Source organism: Mastacembelus armatus, chromosome 20, assembly GCF_900324485.2.
Source record: "Mastacembelus armatus chromosome 20, fMasArm1.2, whole genome shotgun sequence".
NCBI classification, from domain to species: domain Eukaryota; kingdom Metazoa; phylum Chordata; class Actinopteri; order Synbranchiformes; family Mastacembelidae; genus Mastacembelus; species Mastacembelus armatus.
Genome location: NC_046652.1, coordinates 10425838 through 10437608, shown reverse-complemented (window position 1 = coordinate 10437608; position 11771 = coordinate 10425838). Strand labels below are relative to the sequence as shown.

Sequence of the window (11771 nt, the reverse complement as noted above, 5' to 3'; positions counted from 1 at the left end):
TTTATTTCCGCGAATGGTTTCACAGAGACACAGCTGGATTAGGTTGGTTTTTACATCGGTTTCGTTTTCAAAGAAAACGTGCACATTGTTGATGCAAAAATCAGCTAAATTTACTAATTGATAGTCTCCAGCTTGTTCCACAATGTCCGTGGTGGTCCAGAACAGCCACGGCTGGTTTGTGGATTCATGCTCACTCATCGATCAGGGCTATTCCCGCTGCATCCGATGGAGAGGCAATAAAAAGTCCCACGTGAAGTGTGGTTTCCAAAGGCAGTGTTTTCAAGTCCAGAAACACTTTGGCAATGACAGTGACAAAGCCCCTGTGGCTGGAGGAAGATACACCTGTGGGCCATCGAAGGTAATTTCTGCTTCAGTCTGCCACAGAAATATTTCATAGCAGTGTTGGGTGATATTCTTTACTGAAGTAATAGTAATACCACATTGTAGTAATACTCATTTGCCAGTAATAGTCCTGCATTCATAATGTTACAAAAGTATTGTTTACTGCACATAAATGATAAACGTGTGAGGTTAATGTCTGTGAAGAATGACACATTTCATACTAATGTATACAATCACATAATTGTTGAACCATAATCACTTTATTGTGTGCACTTTCTGCTTAAATCGGAGATAACTACATTATATATTTATCATTTGATTTAGGCTACTGCTTTGCAGCTTGTGAGTTTACCATCTGGGATCAAGTTCATTGTATTTTGTTTAGTTAGTTTTATTCTGAAAGGTAACTAGTAAATGAAAAGTGCAATATTTGTCTCTAAGGTGTAGTGACGTCCAAATATGAAGCAGCAGAAAATAAAAATTACTACAATGAAGTCTTGATATCTCTAAATTATACTTATAAAGAGAACCTGAGTTAATTTACTTAGTTTCTTTTACCTTTCCCCTACTAAGCACAATTTTAAAACTTTACCCAGTGACCACTGTGTACAGTTGAGTGTAAAGGAATGGACACTCCTGGGAAAAACACGTAAATTATTTTAATTCATGCAGTGAAAAAAAGAAAATATAACACCTACAGTGCACAGACATTAAATGGGCTTTTTGTAAAATGTTACTGTGCTGTTACATTTTTAACACTTGAAAAATAGGCAATAAAAATGTTTATTGTGGCACATGCAACCTAAGCTTTTGCTCCCAGCTTATTTATTACTGTAGTAGCTGTCTTTGTGGTTTACTACTTTTTGTTGCCAGTTAAGAGTCTTTTTGTTCTTGATTTAGGATTTTCAGTCACTTTTCCTGCAGATCTCTTCATGTTCCGAGATATTTTTAGGCTGACTTGCACAGACAGGATGTTTAGATTTTTATTGATGTTTATGTCATGAGATGTGATGGCTGTTCCAAAAGCTTCAGCTGGTGCTTGTTGAAGTGGTTTATGGTGCTTTGGATCATTGCCCTGATCCAGAAGTCAGTCTCTTTTCAGTTTCACTTTGTGGACTGACTGCAAGACAGTTTAACCTAGAATTTGTTCATATATAGTGGAAATTGTTTTCTGTGCCACAGGATGCCCCACAGTCCCATAATATTTCCACAACCATATTTAACAGCGGGGGGTTCTTTTCATCCTGCTCCATTTTTCTCCAGTCAGCACTGGTGATTGTGGCAAGAAACAAAAAAAACAGTTTATCTAGATGTTACTCTGCAGAATTCAGATGTTTTGATGAAGTTGCAGGTCAGATTGCCTACTGACGAGTTCCAACTTCCTGCTGCTCTTTTGTAGCCTTATGATGTTTCACTTTATGCCAAGCAGATGTGCAGTTTTTATCTCAACTTCCTTCCAGTCTTCCACATCACATCTTGTCACCCACAGTTCACATTATCTGTCATTACTAAATGACATTTTGCACAGTGGAAATTTCCGTTTTTAAGTGCACTGATATGTTTTATTCAAGCTTTGAGCAGTTTCACTTTTAGATTCTCAGTCAGTTCTGGGAAAATGTCTTTTAGGTCCGTTTTTTCTCTATTTACCAGCTAAAATAAATCTGTAGCATTACACTGATTTGCATTGCAAAGTATTGCTTCAAGATATTTTTGAAAATAATCATACAGTATAGCAGTAGTTATGGGTGTTACTCTTTTCTTGCTTGCCGTTCATCAGTATTCAACAATTTGACTTTCAGAAAAGGCCACGAAAACAAAATGAGCTCAACCAAGGAGAAATAGATTCACAAGTCTTCCATGAAATGGTATGTTGACTCTCACTCTCTAAATCTAAAGACCACTGCATATATCATTTATGGACAGAGATTCATGTTAGCAGAGATTATATTAAGCTGCTGTAATTAAGGTGTGGCAGGCAGAACAACATGACTTGGGAAACTTGTTTTTCAAGGTGCAATGAACACTGCAATGACATTTGAGACTTTAGCACATACCCAGATTTCCAACCAAGCTGTCATTGGTTGACTTTGATTGTGGTAGGTTAATGTATATATTATATATATATATATATATATATAATAAATTAGCTGTGAGATAAATGCAGTGAAAGTAAAAAGTAAAAACGTTAAATCTGATATGTAGAAGTAGAAAGGTCATAGTCCCTTTCAACAACTAATGAGCACTAAAAGTTTAATTGCAAGCATTTCTCTCCCAGTACAAATCTCAGATGCTCATTATTCAGTTTAGTACACCATTCAGATGGAATAATCTCTTGTCATGATGCAGATTAGGTCCGTCATCCTGGAGGGAACCAAGTCTTTGGTGGACTCTGCCCAATCCCTCGGATATCTGAAAGGAGAGAAGGACGCGTTAAAAGAACCTCTTCCTTTCCAAGAGTGCAATCTTGCTGCTCTTTGTGAAATGGCTAAAGAGCTCCCTCTAGTGGCTGATGAGGAGCAGGAGGAGTGCGTTCAGTTCCTTTTGGCTAAGGACGGCTGTACGTCACATGTTGACTTGTTCTCTCGGGTTACAGAGAACAGGGAGGACTGGTCTGCGGTGGTCACGCTGATGGGAGAGGAGTATGTAATACCACAACACTCAGCCTTCCTGCTGTCTGATTTCAAACAAATACAACCACTAATCCACTGTGAGTACACTGGTCCCTCTGAATCAGAAGATGCCGAAAATCGGAGTAATTGTTTTTCAGGTCAACTGTAATCAATTTGACAAAAAGCCTTACAGTTACAGCCATTGCATGCTTATGGTGATATAATTCAAAGGGATAAAAATAAATAAAACTGTGGCCTAAACACAACCATGTAGCTCTGACTTTTGCCAACATAACTTAGTGTGTTTCTTTGAATTCTCATCATCTCAAGTAACAACATATTTGTTTCCACATTTGACATAGTCGCTTGTTTTCTCACACAGATGGAAGAAAGTTTGACTTGATAGTTATGGATCCACCCTGGCAAAACAAGTCTGTGAAAAGAAGTCGCAGGTAATTTGGCATCAAAGCATTTTAGGAGGTGTAAAGTGGGAAGGCAGGTAGGATAAGGGATGTAATTTAAACACAAGAAATGGGATGAAGAAGACAAACAGATGAAGAATAAGAAGAGCAGTTTAAAAGTTAATCCTCTGTTTTCAGGGGTGGAACCTGTTAATTGCCTTTCGATTGGTGTGGAAATTCTGAAATGTCTTAGCAGCTGTGTTGAGTTAAATTCTCATGGCAGCCTGATGATAATGCTAACATTTGTGGAACATTTGCCTTCATAGTGTTGCTAAAGAAAAAAGTAGCTATTATAGCAAAAAATAAGAAAAAAATGCAAAAAAGAGTAAGTAGAACAACATTTGGAAATTTACACGAATGTGTACAGTTTTAATAATGCATTTATATAACTTACTGTATTGAATGTAAGGCTGTGCAGTGATATTTTAAGAGCCATAATAAGGAAGAGAATTGTGTAGTGGTTTCATTTACACATCATCAGTTTTAAAAACTGTTTTCTCCATGTAGATACGATTTCCTGCCCTCATCCCAGCTGAAGGGGCTCCCGATACCCCTCCTGGCTGCTCCAAACTGTTTAGTGGTCACGTGGGTTACAAACCGCTGCAGCCACCAGCGTTGTGTCCGTGATGAGCTGTATCCACACTGGGGTGTAGAGGTCATAGCTGAATGGTTCTGGGTCAAGGTACAGAACATTAAATGCAGTTATCAAATATGACATATTGGTTTGATTTCAAAGGCTTTAGGAGGCTGCACTTTCCCCTCAGGTGTCCACATCTGGACAGTTTGTGTTTCCCCTGGATTCACCTCATAAGAAGCCATATGAAGTGCTGGTGCTGGGCCGATATCGTCCCCCTTCAGATACCTCCAAAAGGTGTAAAATATTTTATTTCCATTTTTTGGTTTTAATAAAGTTTATGCTATAACCCTTAAATGTATTGTATCCAAAACACATTTTTAGACTCGTCTAACCACTTTCAGCTCTTCAGAAGCATCAGAGGTTCTAGTGGAGGATCATCGTTTGATTGTCAGTACCCCATCAGTTTTCCACTCCCAGAAGCCCTCACTCTCAGGTAGATATCTTCAAAACTTTACTGAATGCCAAGCTCCTTGGTACATAGCAGTACAGCAGTGTTATGTGCTTCAATGTGCCACCAGAGGGCAATGCTGCAGCATCACTGATTTATTTTACTGTATAGCTTAACTGAGGAGAGGAGCACATTACAGAGTGCTGTCATATATGCAAGAGCAAACCCTCAAAGTCTGAGTCACTTTGTTAGATTTGCATGGCTGAAATTTAAAATGCACCATTTCATTTTATTACAAATGACAACATGGAGTATTATTACAAAAAGATTGTAACTGCTAGGTGTTTTGTCAGAAGAAGACAAAAGTAATAAATCACTTTATTTTCTACATTACATAAATATAAGTATTATACTGTTTTAATGTGCAACTGACTTTCTGCTTCAGTAAATGGCATTTTCTTATGAGACTACTGGTGGTCACAGATGGCCATGTTCGAGGAGAGAAAACTGCCCAAACACAACAAGCATGGTCTCTGTTGTGTTCACAATAATTGAAGTGCTTGAATCCTCAACCCACGAGAAATTTGCATTAAAGAGTGGGAACTTCTGCTGCTCTAATATATCGAATGTGTCCTGTTTGCACTGATTATGGTGTGGCAAGAATGACTTTAACATGGGCGCTACTTAGAATCAATGTAAGACAATGACAGTGAACACACAGTATAAGAGAAGCTTGACGTAATTTCCCTCCCTCTCAGGGGAACATTTACGGTGCAGTATAGAGAGCAAAACACCGGCAGTGTTTGCTGGCGCCCTTTCAGCTTCACAGCAAACCGTCCGCCTCATGAACATAGTCATGGATGTTGTATACTGATTGAAATTATAAACATGACATTGAGAAGCTGTGATAGTCCTTACCAGAAAACACTGGTTTTTGTGCACAAGCTCAAAAACAATTTACCTAAAATAAAAAATGCAACTGTTCTTCAACATTTTTGTTTACACTCATAGCCCTGGTTTCTTTCAGAAGGTAACTCTAAATTTTACAACCCATGCCTTTTCAGACGTGTACTGTAGCCACTTGACTTTGTGAAGAGTAGCTGCCTGTGAAGGAGGTTTGCTATGGTTTCCAACAAAAATGTATTTTTGAATCAATAACATTATATTCTGCAGCCATTAGTGGTTAACACTTCTCTGATCATAGGGTCATGTACACTAGAGGTCGACCATTATTCGTTTGGCCAATTAATCAGGCCGATTTTTGACATTTTTAACATAATCGGCATCGTCTGGGTGTATTAAGCCGATTAATAGGTAGGCACATCCGCAAGCAACCAGGTGTTTCTATTATAATCCGCCACACATGTAAAAGCAACATAGAAGAAGAAGTAGGCAGTGGTGGGTTTCATGGTGGAGATTAAAACCACAAGCAAGTTGAAAAATTCATGTTAGCAACTACGTTTGCTGACAGTTGTCATTGCTGACATTGGGTTAAACTGGTCATTTGTTACACACTTTCCAGGTAATGCGCTAACATAGCTAATGAAGTTTATTATTTTAGTTTAAGTGGAGATGAAATAGCCACATGTGCAGTATTATAAAGCATTGCAAGTATTCTTCATCAAGACACTTTGTTTTATTTACATTAAAGGTAAGGGTAACTTTGCTCCACATGGCTAATTTGCCTACATCAATGCAAACCACCACTTATACCTTTTTATGATCAAATTACACATTTTCACTATGCAGTTACACAAGGAAGAATATATACATCACATTTATGGACGAAGAACTGAAGCACTGGGCAAACAGCCTCACTAATCTTTTATTTCATAGATGGATATCCATTTTTTTTTTTTCCCCAAAGAAAACACCCAGGTTTACGTGAGAAATTAATGGCATCACTTCAGTGCATTGCCCATAGCAACCTGGTATTCAGTGAGAATAATGTAGTAAAGGAGGATAGAGAGGTAGAGAAGTAGAGAGAGCAGGATGAGGTTGGCACAAAGAGCACTGGTCATAAGACGGTGTGTAAATGTCACATCGTGCAAAGGAGCTGTGCTCCCCTAAAAGTCTGACCCTGGATTCATCCCGAGTTTAGACAGAAAATGCGAATACCCAGTAAAACAAAATCGGCTCAACATATTGGCCAAAAAAATCAGTATCATTAATAAGCCATCAGCATCAGCCATAGAAAAACCCATATCAATCAGCCGCTAACCTCGGGGTGCATGCATGTGCTTTCCCATTTAAAATGAGAGAGAGTGTCCAATTTTTGACCAGCAGTGCTTATGACTTATCTTACTAATATTTAATGTTGCTTTTCCACTTCAGCCCTGTTTATTTTCAATCTTAACACAAGTGAGATGCTTTCCAAGGCAATGAAGTATTCCAGGCCACACTGGACAGGCCTGCAAAGTGAAAATGTAACTTCATGCAAAGTAGGGAGGAATTTGCTCGGTGGTATGCAGTGTTTTCACAAAAAATAAGCAGCACAGTGGTGTGCCAGTAAGTTTACAGGCTGACTCCTTTGGATATCCATCTCTTCAAATCTCTTGCCTCCAGGATCACATATAAAAACACAATCAACATTGCAGAACGTGACATTAACGGCTGGAGAAAGTGCAGGTTGCGTATTTATGCGAACAAAAAAGAACAAGCCAACTGCTAGCTTGTGACCGTTGCTATGTCCACAAAGACATGTGGTGGAGGCAATGTTGCAGGGTTTGTTTGCTTCCAGTGGATCCTCACCCTAAAGCTGAGGCAGCACCATTTTTGAAAGATGTTTCCAACCAGCAAATTTATACACGGCGTCAAACGCTTTCATTTATTTTTGAAACCAGTTTTTCTGCCATTTTAACTTGTGTCAGTTTTTGCCATAACATTTTAAAATGCACTCTTATTATATCAGCTATGTAACCCAGTTTCCTGCTCCACAGATACATATATTGATAGAAAAACATTCAGCGGTTTGTCACTGTTATTGTGGTCATTCTTATATAATTTTCATGAATGTTTTTTTTCTCCCAGCCTGAACTCAAAGGATGAATTTCAGTTTCTCTTTGTCATTCCTGCAATAGTTTTTGCAACTGCTTAAAATTTCAAATAGGTCCCAGGACCTTTGCCATTAAGACGTTTGAGGCTTTCTGACACTCATCCCTGTAACTCTGCTACACTTTTTGTTCTTGTCAAGCACGTCAGGTCTGCTCAAGCCAGTGGACAGCCTTAATTGTGTGAAGCCATAGCCATTGAGCCCAGTGCTGAGATGCCCTGACTTACCTCTGTTCCCGCCTCAGACGGGGCTCCTGTCACTGACACTCATGGTTGTTACTGAGAGATAAAGGACACCATTACTCCATTACAGATATAACACATTCTTGCCAGATGGTCAAGCTGCAGAAAGTGTTTGTGCTTCTCTGAATGACAGAGCCTGTGATTTTTATTAGTCAAGACTTCCTGCAATGTTAGAAATTGTGAGAAATAAGGTTCCTTCACAACTTAGTATTATAATTATTGCTTAAATGGCTATTCCTAATATTGGCTTCAGGACCACGGACACTGAATGTTATGCTGGTTTCCTTACTGTTGATTGGGGATTGGCTCTGTGACAGTGATCTGTGCAGCAGAATGTTTCATTGGCAGTTACACTATTAGTGTTAATTTGTGAACTGTCCATTTTTTTAACACTAAAATGTGAATTTGAAACAAATATATAAGTACATCTTTAGATCTTTTTGCTGTACATGGTTGTTAGAGTAATGAAAACCCTGATGCCAGTTGGGGTCTAATTGCCTTGTTTTTATCACTCTGTGACTGCAATGCTGTAGTATTTCAAACAGTTTTAAATCACCTGGGTCCAGTTGAATGTCAGAGGCTGCCTTGTCTACAGGGAGTTTATGAATTCAAGGTATATATAATATCAATATATTACAACTTGAAAAATATAAAAAGTAAAATATTGAACTCCTGTCTTTGAGTTTATATGGTAAATGTGTTGTCAAACAATTATTCATCCAGCAGACAGGGAGCAATATAAACCCTCATTAGCATGTATTTATCTGTAGAATCACACTCTATTGTGTATCACAGTGCAGAACCCTAACTATGAATGAATTAAACTCACATACACACACACAAAGTTGACACTTTGTTGAGCAGAAATGTGAAGCCAAGTCAAATGTTTTAAATGATCATTTGCACCAAGAGAGCATGAAAATGTATTGCATGCTTGCACAATGTTGGAAGAGCAAGAGCGAATCTGTACAGTAATTTGAAGATGGGGGACAAAGAGAAGAGGTCAGCCAGTGTTTTCTGTGGCAGCGAATAAGAGCTTGACCGCCCTTTTCTGGTCATTGAGCATTAGAGAGCAATCCTTCTTAAGTTCACATTTCAAGAACCAGGAGACAAGTGGCTTTATTTCTAGGTGCTTTATGCACTTGTAAAGTTAAATGCTGGAATGAAAGCAGCTGATAATTTTTCTAGTCTTCTTTATCACCTGATTATTGTGGTTCTGACTGACTGACCCATGGGTCAGTCAGTCAGAACCAATTTGTGTTTTTAATTGTTTTCAGATGACAAAACCATCAAATTCATTGTGGGTTTTAGTCTGGTCCACAAGGAACACTGACCTGTAGGTTTTACAACTGTCACTGCCCTTCCAGTTTCTGATTGGCTGAACACACCTGATCCAAGTAATCAGCTGGGATAGTTGGAAAGCAGGCAGGACAGTGTTCCTTGAGGACCAGGATTGGGAACCACTGAATTAGTGTATATGTGTATTTGATTGACAAAAGAACCCTGAAAAACGTTCTTGTTTCAACAAAAATAATTTTCTGTTTCTGATCTTAATTTTCCCTTTGAATCTGTATCCTAAATAATAATAATAATCTCCTGAATAATATCCTGATTACCTGGATCAGCCGATCAGAAACTGGGAAGGGCAGGGATAGTTGGAAAACCAGCAGGACAGTGGCCCCTGAGGACTGGAGTTAGTGACCCCTGATCTATATCATTTCTCTTCTTCATTTCTTTCTTTATACAGAGGTGTTAAAGCCATATGTTGGAGCTGAAGCCAAGTGTCTGGAGCTGTTTGCCCGAAGTCTGCAACCCAGATGGACAAGCTGGGGCAATGAAGTACTCAAATTTCAGCACACTAGGTATTTCACTTTGACAGCTGCAGATGATCCAGAAGACATTGCTAAAGAGGAGGAGGGCACAAACTGACCCACAGTAACACCAGCTTCTAGCTCAAGATCCTCTCCTCCTCATCACTACCCTGCCACCGTAGACTAATGACCATCAACACTAGTCACATCAGTATTTCACTTTGGTTTTCTGTGAAGGCAATATATTCCTATACCAGTTCACTTTGATATGTACTTCTCATCCATGTGGGACCTTTAATTTGTTTTTGTTTTTTTTTGTTTTTTTTTGAGTATGGGTTGTTTTTAAGGTAGTGAATCACAGAAATGATGAGGCAGTTGGAGAGATGAAAGTGCATTTCTATTAATTTCTAAATTTTTAACCCATCGTCCCAAAATGCAGTCAGATAAACACCACTTACCGTTTTTTATGTCTGACTTTTAGGTAATCTTTGGCACAATGTGAATCTTAAAAATGATCAAAGTATTTCTATTTTTATAATCCCATTTCCAAGAGCATTGGGGCACTGTGTAATTACACTGTACAAATAAAAATTGAAGTGTTTTACAAACTCCCTTTACCCCACATTTATTTGTAGCTGTATAAACATAAGATATTGGATGCTGAAATGAATGGATTTATGTATTTTGTTTTATGTAAGCTTATTCTGAATTTGAGACCAGTAATACCTTCAAAAAAAAAAAATTGTGACTGGGGCTGAAAAAGTTGTGTAACCTGCCAAGTGGAACATCTCACAATTAATTGGAAACAGGTCAGTATTATGAGTAAGGAAAGGGCATCCCCGAGTCTTTCAGTGTTCACCAAACACTCGTGAAGACAGCATGGGTAAATAGTCCAACAGTTTAGGGGGTCAGTGTCATTTAAAGATACAGAGTCAATCTCTGTACAAAAGGAACAATGATGTAAACGCATACTGAATGGCCGTGATGTCTGGACCAATAGGCAGCACTGTATCAAAACAGATGTGATTCTGTAGTTAAAATCACTGTGTGGGCTCAGGAATACCTCCGACAACCACCACTGGTTTGTCTCTGCATCCACAAATACACATTAAAACTCTGTTATGCAAAGTAAAAGCTATATAAATACAAACTTCAGAAAAGGTGTACCTTCTCTGCTGAACCCTAATGCTCAATAATATATTCAGGTCTTGTTAAAACATATGCTGTTATCAATACAACGTGGTTATTTCAGCAAGACAATCCCAAACCACAGTCTGCAGGTATTACAACTGCATGGCTACATACTGTAGTGAAAGAGCCCAGGTGCTAAACTGGCCTGCTTGCAATCCTGACCTGTCTTTCACTGAAAAGATAAAGTACATTATGTGGGAAAAATATATGACCACATAGACCCCAAACTGTTCAGCAGCTGCTTGTATCAAACATGGGAAAAAGTTTTGCTTTTAAAACTGTTGATTGATCTCAGTTCCCAACTCTTCAAGTGTTGCGAAACTAAATGTTATGCAACCCATTGGTTAAAATGCCCCTGACCCAACCTTTTTAAACATGATTGTATCAAATTAAAACCTAGCATCTATTTTAAAAAAGAAAAACAAAATTACTCATTTTTAACATTTGATATGTTGTCTTTGTGCTATTTACAATGTGGTTTGCTTATAAATGTTGATTCGTTTTTTTTTATGAGCAACACCTACTGTTTTCTACTCAGCCTCGGCAATGTCAAGAACACCTACTTCTAACTTCAGCTAATTTCTGAATTTTCCTTGTTTCAATTGAAAGACTCTTCCATAACCATTAGCATCCATTAGCCATTATCCCACCTTTTTTATATTAGGTGGGGCCTTTCTAATGATTCTTTGGTCTTCAGGGGAAGGAACGCTGTGGTGGTGTTGTGGTGATGAGCAAGGTTGTCTTTGAGGCAGATGAGGATGAATTACGGCGGCTGTAGCACAGTACACATCACAGCTAATGAAGCCAGTGTGACTCCAGCAGGATCATTTACACTTGTCAAGCTTTCTGTGTCTCAGCCACACCAGTCTCTACACTGATTGTTTCAGTCAGTTCAGCTGGTTCACACCACTGTCCAAGGGCCACTGTCCTGCTGGTTTTCCAACTATCCCTTCCCTTCCAGTTTCTGATCAGTTGATCCAGGTAATCAGGATATTATTATTATTATTTAGGATACAGATTCAAAGGGAAAATTAAGAT

General features: G+C 38.6%; 1 protein-coding gene across 2 annotated transcripts; it reads left to right on the top strand.

The window, feature by feature from the left end:
- Positions 1-16: 16 nt before the first annotated feature.
- mettl4 (methyltransferase 4, N6-adenosine) lies at positions 17-10151 on the top strand. Of its 2 annotated transcripts, none has more exons than XM_026292646.1 (8): positions 17-358; positions 2142-2207; positions 2689-3049; positions 3334-3403; positions 3920-4094; positions 4177-4283; positions 4391-4482; positions 9479-10151. In XM_026292646.1, the coding sequence occupies exons 1-8, from the start codon at positions 143-145 to the stop codon at positions 9658-9660; spliced, it is 1269 nt and encodes a 422-aa protein (XP_026148431.1). In that variant the 5' UTR covers positions 17-142; the 3' UTR covers positions 9661-10151. The 2 variants fall into 2 exon arrangements, with proteins under 2 accessions (XP_026148431.1, XP_026148432.1); XM_026292647.1 differs by lacking the exon at positions 9479-10151 and adding an exon at positions 7631-8980.
- The last annotated feature ends 1620 nt before the right edge of the window (positions 10152-11771 follow it).